This window comes from Hylaeus anthracinus, unplaced genomic scaffold (assembly GCF_026225885.1).
Source record: "Hylaeus anthracinus isolate JK02 unplaced genomic scaffold, UHH_iyHylAnth1.0_haploid 12002, whole genome shotgun sequence".
NCBI lineage: Eukaryota > Metazoa > Arthropoda > Insecta > Hymenoptera > Colletidae > Hylaeus > Hylaeus anthracinus.
In genome coordinates, this window is record NW_026534349.1 from 14998310 (window position 1) to 15017182 (window position 18873).

Genomic DNA, 18873 nt, shown 5'->3' on the forward strand with positions numbered 1-18873 from the left:
GTTGCGCGAATACTTATTACTTCAATATTTCTATCGATTAATTGTTTTTTTCTTGTTAATTTCGCAACTTACATAAATAGCTATTTTTTTTTTTTTTGTAATCTACCTATTCTAGAGATTTTCGAGAATATAGAATGTCAATGTTTATAAAAAATAAGTTAATACATTACAATTTTACATAGTTTTTTTGGAAATTGATCAGTGTACGTATACTTTCTACACCCACTGTATTTACAAAGAAAAGTTTCTCGATAAAATGTTACGTCTCCTATAGAACGATAGATATTAATCGAAACTGTTGAGATTCGAATTTAGACTAACAATAGTAAGATAAGGTGAGAACTCGTCTCGCAAGGAGACATCACGGAGTACAAGTGTTGGGATGTCATAGAAGCAGCGTGGCGCAGTCGGTAGAGTGTCAAGTTGCGAAGTCAACGTTTCGCTCTGGACGCGGTTCGATCCCGGTAGGAGTCAATTAGAGGAAAGTTCATTTTTTTATTGAAATCGTAACATTCCAAACTAACGTGCGCAAAGTGACATGTCGACATTCGTAAGTTGTATGATTCTTTATTATAATAGAATAGCAATAGTAATGGGATAGTGGTGATATTAATAATATACAGTATACATTTCTCGTTATCCGTATTTTCCCGAAAACATACATCGAACATCTCAATTGCGAAATGCATTAAAGATATATCGTAATATGTTACATCAAGCCAGAGTTGCATCGCTCGTAAACCATTCTATACATACATAACATACAGCTCGATTAATACTTTTCTTCAACTTTAACGTTTACTCTTATAGTCCTCCTTTGTAATTTATTATTATTTCACTGTAAGTATACAATATCACTTTGGGAGCTTTCGAGTAGACCGATCGAATTAAATCGCATCCCGATAAACCCTTCTTCGATCGTTGTGCCGTCACGTATTCCTCGTTTGCTAATAAACGCAAAATATCGTAAAATACGTAGCACAAGAAATGCTTCTTTTCCTTTATCTTTTTATATTCAAATAAAAGACCGCTCGAGTAACTTGGGTGCTACTAAAAATAACAATTTCGTTCTAAATTCGTCGTTTGTAGCGAAAGAAATCAAATTATATCGAAATCGAAATTATACCTAAATAGAACCGAGGGATTTCTTTAAAAACGAATTAATAGCATATGTGTACAGGGATTAATTGATGGATAACATCGCAGTCGAGACACAAGTCATAACGAAATGCCATTTTTCACAAAAAGAATTATTCTGATTTTGATAATGTATTAATTGAATTTCTTTCTTTCTCGCTTTTTTTTTTGTAACTGTACCCCCGTGGGAATGATTCGAACAAGTAGCTGTAGTTCCCGAAAAGCTTACGCATATATATATATATATATATATATATATATATATATATATATATATATGTATGTATATATGTATGTATATGTATATTGTATATCTATTTATATGTACGTATATACATGTCATGTACGCAAAAAAATGCGTTCGCATTATAATATTCTACAATTTATGCGCGCGCGCGTATGCGAGTGCCTGTATGTGTATACTCTTGAAAGCATATCGTGTCACGAGTATAAAACTGAATAGAGTCTAATGTGTACTTTACAGGAATTGACAAAACCAGTTCACTCCAATTGTGATTAATGGCCAAGAAAAAATATTGTTTTTTTTAAACGAAACTGGAATCGTTACGATTTCCAATCCTGTAAAAACATCGCACTTGGTGAAAGTAATCGACGGTAACTGAGCAACAAATCTAATTTACCGACGGATACACGATTAGGTTACTCTCTTCGATTCGTTCGTTCCGTTATCTTTACGTGTCCTCTCGCTTTCGATCGTTGTCTAATCAGAAAACGTTAAACGTCAAATGAAAAATCAATGCGAAGCTTATTCTACGTTTGTACACTGCATCGTAAACCTTCGTCATTCTTCGTTTCCCAAATTCTCTAGTCATAGGTACCAGTATAGGTTAGCTTACACTAAACAAAACAAACTTTTTCTCACTGTCAGCTAAAAAATTGGATAATATATATTACATAGGCGTGGAATAAAAGTATGCTTGCTATAAATCGCAAAATACTTTTTATGGCATATTCTTTCCTAATTGCAAACTCAAATCCTACGAAAGCACCAATAATCTTGAATACGAGTTTTCGTCTTTCTCGGTTAAGAAAAATATATGGTTCGGATCGATTCTTGTAGACGTAAGAAAACCAAAGAAAACTGTAACACGATTCACGTTAGGTATTCGAATGGAAACCGATAACATATTGTAGAAAACTGCGTCGTTGGAAAAACTCGTACGTTATCCTAGACTAGATATTTTGAAATAAGCAAAGTAAGGTATCTGAGAAATTTGAAAGAATTGCTTACGAATGAAAGTTGAATTCGAGATATGCTGGACACTCGAAGCAATCGCTATAGATCAATTTGGAAAGCAAACAGTGGAGAGGAATCGTTCGGAATCTGTAACGTGACAGTCGATTAGGATTAAATCGATAAATAATTTAGGTATAATTCCACTTTGAAGCAACGAAAATTTAGTAGACGTCTTGTCCCAAAGATATTATACAAACCGGAATATAGACGAGTAGAATAATTTCGAGTTATCTTGTACAAATAGTTTCTTTTTTTCTCTTGATTTTCTACTGGAAACTCTAGAGACGACTACGTTAACAGGCAGAAATTTGAAAACCTTTTCTTACGGTAATCCAAACAGGAAGAGAGATAGGACGTGAAGCGGTGCCAGTTTCACCAATCTAAATAAATAGATGGCAGTTACGTTTCAAATATTTGTATAACGTTGGTATAACGATACAATAGCCCGACAACGAATAACAGCATGTACCTGCGATACGCATCACCTAACAATGGGATCCATAAAATTTTCATATTCCTAACATTTCATACATTACCGACATTCATTTCATTTTCTATGTATGCAATAAATGTTTTTTGCCATCGTATAAAATCAGACTTGATATCGTATCATGTTCCTAGATACGGAACAAATTCTCGAAACGTGGACAATTCGATCCTTGCTACAATTCACATTACACTTATTCACGTACAACTTAAACGCGAATATTGTCCCAAACGCAAAACTGTTACAATAATATTCATTTCGCTCGTGATCACTCAACGTAGCACGCGTTCCTTTTACACTTCGTTATCATTTATCATTGAAATTCTGCGCTTTATGTCATCCAACAGAGCTGTACCCTATATACCGTGACCGTTGAACCCATTAAAACTCTCTAACAAACACACTCGACCCACTCAACGTAACATCAGCAACGTAAGTTTCTCTGTTCGATTGAAATTTACATCGTTAAAGAATGTCACGACTGAACGGATTCAATTCTAAAGACTGAATAGTAATAAAATTATCTACGAATCGTATTGCGTTGAGTTTGTGTGAAAACATTCCGTGAAACATTGATTATACAAAAGAGTACCTAGTATATGCTCAATGAAATTCGATCGTAACTGCAAATGATGGAATAGTAAATTCATATGTTGTTTGCGCTTTAAAAGAACTAAATTTGATGCATGAGAAAATTCAAATTGTAAAGTTGGATATGCTTGACTAAATCAAGCCGCATAACTGATACCGTTCGCTTACATATAAAATTTGGATTTCTGTAAGCAAAGCGATCCTGATAGAAACAACATTTTTTTCCTCTAAACATCACCCGATATACCTATATCAGGTGTATTCTAGACGATCTTGCGAATTTTATCGTGGAGGATACCGACTCTGCTGCGTGTTCTTTGCCGCATGATCCTTGATGTCATTTGGGTTGTACATCATTGGTCCCTAAACATCATTGTTTTCATGAAAGACATGTTAGCGATAATTTTAAATTAAACTTATGATATTTCATTAATTCCATAAAACTTGTAATATTTTTCTAAAGTGTCGTGCGATGGATAATTAAGTTAAGTTTAGAAATCGTTACTTTCTAAAAACAAGGGAAGCATTGTTACTATGTTTAAAGTAAAAAAGTACTAATAAAAATTAATAAGAAAATTATGTTTTCTTTTCGTGTTTGTAACGGGTAACTTGGATGATTAAATGTGACGCAAATCGTCAAAGACAATTATTGTAATTAATGTGTAAACATACATTGCGACACCGAACTCAAAAATATATATCCTTCACCAAGCTTTCCCATAGTTTTGCCATATAAATATCACGAGAATAGCGTGCTCGACATAATAAGTTTAAGCTTGATTCGGATGCAAAGCTATATGACTGTGAATCACGAATGAAATTCTTCTCTTAAATCTACGAATTGTTCCAAAAACTTGTTAAGTAGTATACTCGATATCCATGAAAACACTTTCGAGTACTTTTTTTATATCTCTTCCCGGAATTGCAATAAAATTATTCGTGAGAGCTAATGCCGTGCAAACTCAGGAACAATTCCACGTACGGGAAGGTACCGATTAAAGCGTAATCTTTGATTATCAAATCGTTATGGAATACAGTAACGTATTATACTATAGTAGATAAATTACAATTTCAACCGTGAATCATTGAATCGAATCGAATCGAATTAATAAATGATCACCTCTGGAATAAGTAATTGAATTGTATGAGTATCTAATGGCACTGAATTACCTTGTTCCGTGGAAGGAGACGCGGATCCCTCATAGTGTAGCTCTGCACCTCTCGCGATAACGAGCTGGTTGAGCTCCATCGAGAGAGCTGTTATGCCATATACAAACACAACAATTTTGTCTGACTAACCGATACTCGCACTATTGCTATGATTATGCAAAACAAAAATGTGACCATGCAACACCGATGCTTCAACTAGTATATCTATCACGCTGGCTCACAGTAGCGACAGTGACTTATGTTTTATGAAATCATCGGTATTGCATATACGTATACAGAGTGTCCCAGAACTCCTGTAAGAACCGGAAATGGGCGAGTATCTGAAACGATTCTGAACAACAATTTCCTGTACAAAAATGTTGGCGAAGGCTTGATTTTTGAATTATTAACGAAAAACACCGACCAATCATAGCGCTAATAATTCAAAAATGAAACCCCCAGCGACAATTTTGCAAAGAAAATTGTTGTTCAGAATCGTATCAGCTACCTCCCATTTCAGGTTCTTACAGGAGTTCAAAGACACCCTGTATTGCATTGTCGTATATAAAAATTTGATATTTTCGGTGATGGATATGAGTCAATTATATTAAATAGCCATGCTGAAACGTGTAACGTAAACGTATTAATGCGTCATTTTAGTGTCGTGTACCGTATGTTAACTACAAACCTAAAACACCTTTCTTTCTCTACCGTTGCCAAAAAGAAACTGTACGTACACATACATACCCATCCAAAATGAAAGTCTAAAGCATCATCGAGCTATGGAACGATGTTAAAACGAATTGAAAAGTGTAAGTAGAATAAGAGGAAAGTAAACACCAGTGAAACGACACAACTTTCCAAACAGTCTACGTCGTTATCTGTCCTGTCATTCTATTCATCGTCGTTACACCGTTAATATTAATTTGTCCGAGTATCGTACTATTACAAACAATTGAATCGAGTTGCACCAAACGTATATACATTATTCACCCTATAGCTCATGCTTCCAGTTAAGTATTACAAGCCATGCATGCACGATAATAATGAACGACACGTAAAATTAATAAAATAGTCCTTACTATCGGTAACAATTATTATTTGGCTACATCATTCTGCCTCCCCGACTGCTTGCAAAGGAAACATAAAAAGAAATGTAGATTAAACACAGATGAACGAGATAAAGAATGTCTGTAGTGATCTTGAAAAGTCTAATTAGTATCGGTAACATTAAAGTAATCCAAGAAGAGAATGGTTTTTATAGAAACACAAATAAAACCATGAATACGTTGTCGTTTCTTCTACAGGATTCATCGTTTGGCACAAAAGAAACCTTTTCCGAGATTACTTTCTGTTACGCGCAATTCAAACAGCCAAAAAAAGATATAATTCTTATACGATGAAATGTATATGCAGAAATAGAATTTAATTTCAGAGGATACTTTCGGGTGAGTAGACAATACACAAAACTAGGGAAAATTTACGACAAATACAAGACAAGGTTAGAATCGTGGTTCTAAAGGAAATTCGCGAAAACGTAACATCTTAACATTACAGTTCCAGAGGGATGTTCAAGATACAACTAAGCTGCATACCAGCATACTGCAGCCATAACGCAAACATAGTAAAGGGGTTGGTTGTGTAGAATGAGTTTGAAATTGCGTAGACGCATACGTGAAACTGTATTGTTAATGTTGTATATATGTTTGTGGTGACGTGACACGACATGGTTGAAAGAATTTCCACATACTTACTATATTATTTATTAGAGACAACTTACCCCTTGCGATGTGTTTTCAGAGACGTTCGTGGAAGGTGCGACTGGTGTTGATGTAGGTGTTAAGAAGGCAACGGTAGCGTTTGAATCGTTAACTATGAAGAATCGTTGATAGAAAAAAAAAGAAAAGGAGAAAAAAAATATTAGTCGAATAAAGAATAAGAGTTACTATTTGAAAATTTACCTGGTGCAGGAATGAATAACTGAGGTGACGAAGTTGCCATAGGTACGATTGGAGACGTTACCGGGGTCGGTATACTTGACGGTGCTGTGTTAGTTTTCAAACTATTCGGATTCATTATGTCTATGTAGTTGGCACGCATGTTTCTGCCCTTCGGTAATTTGAACTTATTTACGGTCGCGTCATCGGTTTGTAAAGTCGATTGAGACAGTTGGGAGGTCTGTTCCGTTACAGGTGCTCTAAGTCCAACGTCCGAAGCTTTCGGGGGAGGAGCTAAAGCTGAGGAGCTTCTGTCTCCGTCTTCGTCTTTATTCGTCCACTTTTTACCAACAGGATCCCAAACGATCTGTTCGAAAAATAAAACGATACCGTGTGAGCATCGACTTGTAGACTCGCGGGATTAAAACACAGATTAACACTGTTAGTATCAAAGGACTAAACTACAGGGCTCGAAATACTGAAATGTTAGAACGAGAAACATAAAATGTTAAGCCAGAATATATCAATAATTCGTTAGCTGTTAATCGATTGTCCGAACATTGAGTTATACTGGCCTTTTCCTCTCCCATCATAAAATCACAGACGAATCACTCAATTACCACAAGTACCCGCGTGAGCCCTTAGCAACATAAAACATAAAACATAAAACCAACTATCGTAATTCTTCGATACGCAACACTACGCACAACTTGAATATATCGCCAAGACCTTACCGCTGGGTTACTGTCATCCGGTAGGATCATTTGGTTCCTTGGCTTTGGTGCAAGTTTGCTGAAAAAGCCACCAAACCAAGAGCCTCCACTGTTGGAAGGTTTCTTCTCGGGTGCTTTCTCCGGTGCCTTCTTCGTCGCTGACGTAGCTTTCGACGGTTGTTTCGGAGTCTCGAGTGCGTCCAACTCTTCCAATGGATCGTACTGCTTTTTCGTTGACGGCGTCATAGAAATCGCAGGTTGAGGTGGCTGAAATAAAGTATACGATTCATCATCGCAAAGTTGTTCCAACAAAGTTGATCACTTTTTACTGCGATAACACCGTATGCATCTATACCAAATATCGTAACCTCGACACGTTTAGCAAACGATACTTTTTCTTTCTAAAATCACGTAATTATCACAGTAAATAGCGACAAACTTTGCTTTCAATCAGAAATATATTTTGTGATTTATGAAACGTAATGACAAAGAGGCGCAAATCTCCAAAAATTCAAAAAATTTCATAATATAGGAAACTTTATTGTATATTTAACAATAACAAACTTTAATATATACATATATGTATGTATATATATGTGTGTGTGTGTGTGTGTATAAATGACACCTAAAACAAAGAGCAAGTTCTATAAACTACGCTCTGTATCAAAGACTTGCATCGACCACTCACTCGCTAGTAACATAAAACACATTGATAAATAATCGTTTCTCTTAAACGGAAGAACTGGCGTACGAAAGTAACAATCTAATGCGTTCTGTAAATACAATTCCGAATGCACAATAACGATATTATTATATGTATATAGTTTCAGGATAGAAAAAAAAAAGTTTAGCGATCAACTAACGAATCGTTATATGCATCTAGAAACGTCTACTCGCAATCTGTGGGAACATCGATATCATATGTTTTAGGGATGGACTTTACGATAGGAACATCGTCAAGTTCGGTTAAATTTAGATCACTTCTAACCGGTCGAACTGGTAAATCTATCGGATACGTTCCACCGAAGACGAGTGGTTTATACCGACATAATTCAGAAGAATTTTGCGAAGAATTCGAGTAAGACCACGCATCTACCGTATCGCAAATAACATCTTTCCTTCGGATATGTGGAGCTACCCTCATCACTTTTTTCTCTTCAAAGTTGCAATACTGCTTCAAAGTCTGACTCTCGTATTCAGAAACTGTTGGTGTTTCGTTTTCTGAACGTGAATCAAACTTGGATAGAGACTCGAAGTTTATTTCGCTAAACTGAATATCCAAGTCGGTGGTTGTCGACGAAATTAAGCTTTTCTCGTCTACTTCGCCAGGAATAATTTCTTTATCATTTGTCGATTTATTCTTTACTTTACATTTTAAAAACACGGGAGGTTGCGAACAAGGCGGCTTCGTGTGTTTGCCGTCTATTTTCTTTATCTTTTTTACATCTTGCGAATGAGTTTTATTATTCGGTAAAATTCTTGGGTAATCTGTTACGACCTTTGGATATGTTATCAGTTTTTGAGGTTTTCGAAATTTCTCGTCTGAACTGGTCGACCTATACGGATTAGGAGTTGTCGACGCCGACACCGACGACCGTGCCAAATTATTTATATTAAAGTTGAGCGAAGAAGAGGGAGAAGCGACATATAGACCAGTTAATACTTTGCGTCGGCGTAACAAGCAAACATTGGTGTTATCCAATGACCACTCAGGATCGAGATTACTATCCGGAGTAAGCATGTAATTACTTACTTCAGGGGTGGATGCTTTTTCTTCCCTTTCCGTCTGTCCGTATGCAAGCATCAACAAAAAAAAAAGGTGAAAAAAGTGTTATTCTTAAACGTATTATATCATATGTAAAGCACAAAATACTCGGAAATATTACATGAAAGGTATATGCATGCAAATCGAAATGAAAAAGTGCTTAATGAAAGTATGCTGGTAACGATACCAATGATACGAATGAAAGATTCAAGTCCATGTATTGTTGCAACGCAATTGTATCGATCGATTTACCTCATAGTTCCATTTTTCCTGTTGCTGAGAATTATCGATGTCACCTTGTTCCGAGGGGTACAGTGTTTGAGTTGAAAGCTGTTGCCAGTTCGCGACGGTATTGTCATTCCTCCCGTAATTATTCTGATAATAGGACTCTTGGTTCCAGTAGTCTTGATGTTGCGATTGTTGGTATTGACAAGATTCCTCGTTATTTCTTGGGTATTGCATACTTTGATCATGCGTGTCTGGTATATTGGATGGCAAGGATAATGGTTGCCATTCCGCCTGCACATCAGTCGTGGCTACTTCCATCATTGATGATGGACCTTCTCTGTAATCGGGCTGAACTGGATTCCATGGTTGTTGTTGTTGTTGTTGTTGTTGATGTGTTTGTTGTTGTTGTTGATGTGTTTGCTGTTGTTGCTGCTGTTTCGTCTCATACATTTCTACATTTTGCACGTTGTTGTGCGATTCCATTTTCATTTGTAAACCACCGGCATTGTTTTCAATAATTTCTCCAGTATGGCATTTACCAACTATCTCGACTAAATTATCGAACCAAGTTAAAGTTATACCTTCGTCGGTCGAATCTTTATAGACTGGGTCATGGTATTTAATTCTGTCTCCTAAATTATATACCGCACCAATAAACGATCTCTTGTATTTCGATGGTTCGTTAACGATATTCACTGCAACTTGTTCTATGTACAACAAGGCTTTCTCTATCAATCCATGATCAACCATTTTTTTAGCCAAATCAAATTTAAAAGTTTGAAGATCCACCAATGTAAATCCTGGTTCGCTAAGGTTTCGAGCGTATTCGTATATTTCTGTAAGCATAACAGCTTCCATCGTGATAAACGCGTTATACGGTTTATGATGATTCGCACCGATCAATACAAGTTTCACGTTATTCGTTCCGTAAGCACCGAAATCGACTTGTGCGAGTATGTAACAGAAATGAGCAGCATGGATGTCCCCTCGCGCGAAAAGCGTGTCTCCGAGCGTTGTAATCGAACGACGATTAATTTCCGGATTGGCAGAAGTGTTCGATATAATCATAGCTAAATGAGGTCTCCAATCGTCCCAGCGTGGATCCGATATACCGGTAACAACGGCGGGCACACGGCCAGAATGAAGTTGATATAAAGTTTGCAGTGGATCGTGGTAAGGTAAACTATTGGCAAAACGTGTCATCACCGAAGCATGAGTACGTTTGTCTAATTTACTAGCCAAGAAGAGTGCATGGCCCCAAAGTCCTTCGTTCATCGCATATTCTGCCCATAAAAAACAGCACGTGATATACCCGGAAGATTTCGGTAAATGTAACAAAATTCTAATAAATGCAATATTTACCCAGTGCTTCTTGCACTAATCCGTATAGTAGCGTATTTCTAAACTCGTCTGTAATTTGTTCGATGCTTTGCCGTGGTTTATTTTCGACTTTCTCAGCAATTTCTCCGCCATCTTGATTACCCTGAATTCCATCTCCACCCGTGACACTAGACCTTTGCGATATCACGGATTCCCTTCTTCCTAGATCCTGAGACTTTTGCTTGTTCAAATCGTAAGGATACGCGTCTTTATTTCGAAGCAATAACGCTGCTATATCAACACCGACAACATTCTAAAAGGAAACGCATAATTAAGTAAAAATAACAATAACAACGATAAGTTGTCGTTACACGTAAAACATATTTCTTACTCCATTCTGTTGGATCAACATAATCATTAGTTCGTATAAAAGAATATACGAAGCGCGATCGACCATTTCTTCGTTTGATCCTGCTCTTTTAATTTTATTTTCGCAATATTCGATAATAGTCTTTTTATGAGTAACACCCCTGCGCAATAAAAACATTAATCGTAACAAATGTAGTACGTATTGTATACGCTAACGTCTAGTAATGTACGTCTAACCATGCGTGTCCTAATATATCGATCTTACATAGATACTACAAGAAATGAATTACGTGGAACGTGCAAATTTATAATTAATTCGACTATCCAAATAAATGAAAATACGCATGCTTAGATGATCGATATATCGATTACACTTGCTTAATCAGAGGTCCAGGATAAACCCGCAAATCGCGTGCTACAGGATCGTGTAAAAGTAAGTTGTCCAATCTAAAAATGTCCACTTTGGCTCTTTCGCCATCGGTTGGATAAGTTGGATGTACATGTATCAGAGAACCGATAGAAAGGCACCCTGAAGATAAGATACTTTTATAAGATATCGTATAGCGCTATTATATTCCATTAAATAAATTTTCAAAAATTTAACATAGTATTTGTTTGAAAGAACTTTTAAACAATCTTTTTACCGTATGCATGGGACATGGAAAATTTAGCCGGTGTCATTCGTGCAGAAGTAGTCGTCGAATCTTCGAGGGACATATCGCCTAAAGTTCGTTTATCGCCAGTCGTTCTGAAAAAGTATGTATTTTAGTTTCAAAAGTAAATCAAAGCCAACATTGCAAGAAAATGAATAAACAACGCGGAGAAAGCATTACAAACGATCGCGAAACCTCGTTCATCCGAGTACTAACAATAAGTACAAGATACCCGATATACCCAAGTTAGTTGCTACATATCGTACATTATCTACGAAGACAAAAGAGACATTTTTCTTACAAACATCTATAGCTGCGAAATAAGATTTACAAGGTATTTCTTACAAATGTATTTCTAGCGAGGAATTTCAATATCTAGCTTAACGTAAAATACTTTAGATGCTACAAAAATTTTTCAACTAAATTACTTTCACAGAATAGAAGTTGGGCATTTTCGTTATTTGGCACAAGTGTCGAACCGAGAGCATTCTCTCGGTCTCACCTATTTAAATTTTCATAAGCCGAATTCTGTCTTCGTTGCGGACTCCTGGCCCATCCAGGATAACCGAAATACGGAACATACAATGCTTTGTTTGGCGAGTGGAAGCATGCACTTGGATTTATAAAAAATCTAACACATAATCGATATTATGAATAACGATGGGAAAATATCGTTTCTTTAGTTTCGTTTCTCTATTTTCCTCGCGCTTACCTTTCATCGCAAGAGCTACGCCCTGAATGAACACTCGCTCTATCTTCCGGATAATTGGTGACGCTTCGAGAAATATGTTGCTGTTGATGTTGGTTAGCATAATATTTATGATACCATTCGGAATAAGCGGTAGGATTTGTGCGTCGCAAATTTTCTATGTACGCATAATAATTGTTGGCATATTGAACACTGTAATCGTATCCGGAATACCCTAAATGTTAACAAACAAAACGTTACTTCAAATGTTTTATTCCGGACACGTGCGAAAGAAGTCAGCGCAACGTACCATAGTAAGAATCTCTCGTTCGCATGTGGTATGCTCGATCTCTATCGTTGTAAGAAGATCTACTGGATGGTCTAGATCTGAAAATCGTATAAACGTATAAAGTATTAGGCGCCTTTGTCACTAAACAAATTTACAATGTTTTACTATTATAGAGATGGTTAGAAATGGTGTACCCTCTACTGTAAGGATCATCATAATACGAATCTCTGATATCGTAATCATCGTATCGCCTTGCTCTTCTGTCGCGATCGTCTCTTCGTCTATCACGGTCGAGATAATCTCGATCTCTAGAATATCGTGAATCGTAGTCCCGAACTTCTCTATCCCTGTGACGGCCATCATCGAGCCTATCTCTTCTACGATCGTCGAGTCTTCTTCTGCCATCCCTTTCATCCAGATCATCTTTACCTCGGCTTCTTCTATCCATCTCTTCTCTCGTATGCCTATCAAGATCGTCCTTGCTATGATGTTTGCGATCATCTTCTCGATAAGGAACTTCTCGTCGATCGAAATCATCGCGCGCATTGTACACTCGATCGTTTTCTCCTCCGCGACGACGATCGTAATAATAATCATCATCGTATTCGCGATCACGATCGTAACTGTAATCGAACAAACGTACAATGATTATTTCCCGTGAGTGTGAGTATAATTTTTTGTTATTTACAAAAATTTGATTTACTATAAATGTACTGACTAGGCGTTCTTTCGTTCGTATTCGTATCGTCGTCGTTCAGAACTACTATCGCGCCGTCTCTCTCTGCTATCGTCTCTACTATTTCCGGAACCATCGTCATCCTCGTCTTCGTATGAATCTTTACGATTCGACGAGTTGGAAACTCCTTGATTCTCACGTATGGATGCGCCAACAGCTTCCTCCCGTTTATTCCTTGAATCGTTTGTTTGATCTTGTATCGTGGCTGAAATCAAATGCAAAATAATGCGAGAATAAAAAACATCAAAACATAAATGTATATATGAAACTTGTTTTACAGCTTGTAGGTGGAACTTCTTGTGAACCCGTAACAACTCGTCCATTAGATCTGTCGTCTAAAGATTGAGCGACATCATTCGGAGATGCACCACCTGGTATCTGTCTAAGGTCCTCATCTGTCGTCTGTTGATTAGAGTCTTCGAGATCGTTGCCTCTACCAGGTATTTCACGCGTTTCGCTAGATTCCAACATAATCTGAGACAGGGCTTGATTGTGTCTTTCTTCTCCAGAAGGATCATTTCGAGACTGTTGCGGAGGTAGAGATCGCTCTCTGCCAGACGGATCGTTTCGACGTTCTAACGGATCGGAGTCTGTTCGTGAAAGTAAAGGAATGCTTCTTTCTTGGCCAGGAGGAACATCGCGACGTTCCGATCTTTCGGATACACTTCTTAACTGAAGACCTTGTTCTTGACCAGAAGGATCATTCCTTCTTGGATCTGCTAGTCTCTGAACAGATTGAACGTATTGTTCTTGCCCTGTTGGGTCGTTTCTACGTGGATCTATGGAACTCGATTGGCCCGGTACTTCCCGTAAGAAAGGAATATCATTAGGCACTTCGTCGTTTTCATCGTCTTGGCTTGGTGGAGTTGGTTCGTGCTCTTGATGGGAATCGGTTAATTCTCCGGTTTCTAAAAACGTGTTTCTATCGTTTGACGCGAATTCATAATTATCTGGTACCTGTAACATAATAGTAATAATAATAATTATTATTATATAATAAATATATATCATATATTATTATAATTATCATTTTTTGTTTTGTTATGGAAAGGAAATGATCGTTAATTAATAATTGTATTACGAATATGTAATACCTGTTCCGAATGTAGAAGTGGATGAGATCGAGCTACCTGCTGTGCAGAAGGTACTTCGATATTATTGGCTTCTTGCCTGAAATCACGCGTACTAGCTGATTCTTTGGCGAGATTCATAACCGGTTTTGGATCGTTATCCAAAGTTTCCTTGTTTATGGAATCTCTCGAGCCATATATATCCCGTTCCTGTAACGACGGCGCAACTACTTCTAAATTTACGAATTCCGTAGGCTGCTGAATAATTTCATAATTCTCTACATTTTGTTCGACACTCCATTCTTTAGCTGGACGAGCATGATCTTTCGAATACCATGCATTGTCCAAGGAACGTGCTAATGTATTCTGATTGTACCATTGATCGTATGCACTTTGCGTTACATTATCCAATGGCTTAATATTTGTCGCTGGATACGACGTGTGCGTTAAATTTTCTTTAGTAATGGCACCTTGAGAATCAATGGAATGAGAATGAGAATGAGAATTTTCCATTCCAAGCGCAGCATAATCAGAAGGTAAACCAGGTATATTATCAGGAATAGTATTGTTCTGCGTAACTGTATTTTGATTCCATCCATCGCCAGATATAGCGGGATGGACTTCCGATGGTTCGTTTTGATTTTCTAACTGCTTGCTCGGCCTAGAACCAAGATTCAATTGTTCTAGTTTAACAGGTAACTCGTCGGATGAAATATTTCTTCCCCATTCTAATGAATCATTTATTAAATTGAAATCATTGTTCTCCTGAATGGAAACATTTTCAGAGCTCGCAATTGTTGACATAGTTTCAGGAGTCGCCGATACGTTAACGCGAGAGTCGGATAATTGTTGTTTAGCTATACTAGTTTTTGTTTGTATATTGGAATCTTTTGAAATTATGGAATTTGTAATTAACGAAGGTATTGACTTCTTCCTTTCTTCTTGTTCTATGCTAGATTCTTGCGTTTGAGGTATATCGGTTAAAGAATGATGAGAGGATATCATAGGATTTTGTTGCCAGTCATTTGCAGCCATAGCACCAACATTATCTTGTTTAACAGTTTTTTCAGGTAACTTGTTATCATCCTGTTGTTCTTGTAACCACTGAGTCGTACGAGCGTCATCCGCATGCTTCCACTGTTGCGAAACACTCACAGTCGCTGTTTGAGACCAAGAATTGAATTCGTTCGTGGCATTACAAGTTGCTGGCACGTGCTGACTTTGATTAGGTGGCATGGATTCACGACTTTGACTGTTCCACTGAGATGCCGACGTATTCGTTTGATTAGACCAATTATTTGGATCGTCGATGGATTGTTCTTTGTTAGTATTCTCAGTGGAAGGTGGAAGAAGCTGAGTCAACCTAGTTTGTTGTAACGGCGGTGTACATTGATTACCCATATCGTCCAACTTTTGAATCTCTTTATCTGTTTTCTGATCCTGCCAATGTCCTGGCAAACTACCGTGACTTTGCCAATTATGGGATGACATTAAAGTCGTTTGATCCGGCTTATGCCAACTATAATTAGTACTAGGTAGAGACGGATGCGCTATTTTATCGTTTTGGTTTTGTATAGCGGTTCTTTGTTGCGCGTATTGGATATTTTGAGACTGTTGTTCGGTCGTCCACTGCGGAGGGTCAAAATTCAAAGATCCAGATATAACAGAAGTGGTTCTAGATGACGGAGGATATTGTTGATATCGATTATAATTCGAATAAGATGCGAACGAATCCGAATGATTTGGATTTGGTTGCCTATTAACAACTGTACTCTGCGTATCATCATTCGACATGGAATTCTGATTAAGTAAATCAGACTTGTTGCCATTAATATTCTGATAATAATGATCCTGAATGGAATTTGATATTAGCTGTCCTTGATTCGTATAAGGAGGTATAAAATGTTGTTGCTGATGTTGTTGTTGCTGCTGCTGCTGCTGTTGCTCTTGTTGAGGTGGTTGTTGCTGTTGCTGATTATCAGCTTGTTTATCAAAATCCCAATTCCATGAATTATTCCAAGGATCGGTTGCTTGTTTTGACTGATTTGCGATAGGTGGTTGACGTGGAATGGAATCGGTCGACAAAACATCCGACTGTACCCTTGGCATACTCCATGCATTTTGATTATGAGCTCCGTATGCTAAACTGTGATCTACTCTAGACCTAGTCGGTCTTGCTCTATAAGGATTCTAAAAACATATTTTAAAAATTAATATACAATTCTAAGTTTATCTTTTTATAATATTTCCAAGAATGATATGCTACTTACGCTCATGCTACCTTTAAGACAGCGATACTTTCTTCTTATTCGTGAGAAATCTATAGGCACAAATATCGGTATATATAATATGCTAGATTACAAGGAAGCAATAAATATAAACAGTCCCGTTGCTTCATTATTTGACATATGAAAACAAAGTCCTAAACTTATTATTAAGAAGCATAATAAATTATAGGCGATAATTTTTATTGTTACTCTCATATTTGATCGTTTCTTATGAAAAACATTTAAAGAAAATCAAATTATTCGAGCGTGTATATGTATGTATGTGCATGTGTGCGCGAGCGCGCGCGCATTTATATACGTATATACGTGTGGATTATACATATGTTACTAATAGACACCTATTTTTCATTATTCTAATCTATTCCCGCGTATACAATACAAATATCGTTGAAACGCATAGGAAGATGATAATATGTCGTGTAAAAGAAAGATGAATCGGAGGCATCGAAAGTCTAAATTGTAATACATATATATGTAAACGGTTGATATTTGTGACAAGTACGTTCGGAAAAGAAAATTCTTGAGCTTTCGCAGGACGGAACTGAAACTAATTGGTGTAATTATGTAACAAAAATTGTGAGAAAGCATTATCTCCATGTAAATAACGAGACTGGCAGATAGGAGAAAGCGATAGGACGAGAAATTGTAAGGTTCATGTCGAAAGTCAGGATACCAGCTGGGATAGCCAACTGAGCGTTCAGGGACCCCTCGTACGCATACGTTCTACGTTCACTCACCTAGCTATCGTATCTGGCACTGGCACTGGTGTCCATACGTGAGCACAAGCATTATTTTCTTCCACGGAGCATACGAATCGTCGCCTCCGCAATCTGATTTTTATTGTCGCGAATTGATCGTTTACAGGATCGAAGTGGAGAAATCACAGAAACGTGGACAATTTACGCATTTTACGGACAGTATGAAACACTGTGAAAGGAAGGTGTGGGTTATGCACGTCACGAAATTTTTCTCGTTCACTTTCCACGCGAGCAGAACCATAGACGTGAATAGACGCGCACAGCGCGAACGCGTTCTTATCCCAAACGTCAAAAAGATCTCCAATCCAACTCCAACAACGAAACGTCGTCAGATGGCGCTGAAACATGCGGTAGTTTAAAATTTCTCAAATTTACAGACGAGAAACAATGAAAATACAAAAGATTATACAGTGGGTGTAGAATGTATTCGTACACCGATCAATTTCCAAAAAAAATTTTTGTATAAAATTGTAGTTTCTTAACTGTTTTTTATATAATCAATGATATTTTACATATTCTCGAAAGTCTCTAAGATAGATATTGTCCAAACAACATTTACTAGTTAATATAATTTGTGAAATTAACAAAAAAAATACGAAAAGTGGGTAAAAGTATAGAAGCAATAAATATTTGTACGACTCTTATGACGAACTATTTACAGTAGAGTTTGTAACGTAAACACATTAGTTTATTGCTTTGTACGAATTAGAAAACATCAAATTTCCAGTAAAACAGACTTAAAAAATGCTCTAATAAAGGAATGAAAGAAGATCTCACCCCGAATAACATCGACATTTATGATAGTTAATTTAATGCCAGAAGAGTTGCAGTAATTATAAAATCAAATTTCGTTTTTTTTTTAAATGCAATTTTAAAAATTTAACACTTGTACGAATACCTATTTACTTATAGCATATAGTATATAGTATAATACTTATAATACTACTCATTTATACAAAATAACTAATCTTTCCGTACACGAAGGAAGTATTATATACTTGTAAAGTAATGTAAATTTCTTTTTTTCTTTTAATGAAGTTTTAAAAATTCAACAGTTGCGCGAATACTTATTACTTCAATATTTCTATCGATTAATTGTTTTTTTCTTGTTAATTTCGCAACTTACATAAATAACTTTTTTTTTTTTGTAATCTACCTATTCTAGAGATTTTCGAGAATATAGAATGTCAATGTTTATAAAAAATAAGTTAATAAATTATAATTTTAAATAGTTTTTTATGGAAATTGATCGGTGTATGAATATTTTCTACATAGTTTTTCTACCACACGGTACCAACACGTGTACCGTATATTAAATGATTAAGAACACTGGTATTTTTAATACACGGATATCTAGGTGCGTACACGTGCATCGAAATACACGAGTACGCGTACATCAAATTATCTATTCTCACCCGTGACTTGAATATTTATTTT

At 36.6% G+C, this 18873-nt stretch overlaps 1 protein-coding gene across 9 annotated transcripts; it reads right to left on the reverse strand.

Annotated features, from left to right (window-relative positions):
- Positions 1-2798: 2798 nt before the first annotated feature.
- On the reverse strand, positions 2799-18476 carry LOC128891674 (uncharacterized). 9 transcript variants are annotated; one of them, XR_008460891.1, is made up of 20 exons: positions 17416-17920; positions 16661-16710; positions 14415-16580; positions 13599-14277; positions 13303-13525; positions 12779-13207; positions 12606-12682; positions 12320-12530; positions 11599-11702; positions 11327-11483; positions 10977-11115; positions 10628-10898; positions 9290-10548; positions 9026-9058; positions 7294-7539; positions 6584-6926; positions 6403-6494; positions 5705-5752; positions 4644-4730; positions 3781-3836 (listed from the first exon to the last, which is right to left on the reverse strand). XR_008460891.1 is itself a non-coding variant. In XM_054151355.1 (19 exons), the coding sequence occupies exons 2-18, from the start codon at positions 16664-16666 to the stop codon at positions 5720-5722; spliced, it is 6468 nt and encodes a 2155-aa protein (XP_054007330.1). In that variant the 5' UTR covers positions 16667-16710; positions 17416-17920; the 3' UTR covers positions 2799-3836; positions 5705-5719. The 9 variants fall into 9 exon arrangements, 7 of the variants coding, with proteins under 7 accessions (XP_054007330.1, XP_054007331.1, XP_054007325.1 ...); XR_008460892.1 differs by having other exon boundaries at positions 5705-5749; positions 17416-17918; XM_054151355.1 differs by lacking the exon at positions 4644-4730 and having other exon boundaries at positions 2799-3836.
- Positions 18477-18873: the final 397 nt, after the last annotated feature.

Bases quoted from the DNA above. Each gene is read 5' to 3' on its own strand.
- LOC128891674 (XM_054151350.1), bottom strand. The intron at 11,116-11,326 runs GTAATCGATATA...TTTATTGCGCAG, and splicing joins GGACCTCTGATTAAGCAAGT to GGGTGTTACTCATAAAAAGA. The intron at 6,927-7,293 runs GTAAGGTCTTGG...TTTTTCGAACAG, and splicing joins CGGATGACAGTAACCCAGCG to ATCGTTTGGGATCCTGTTGG.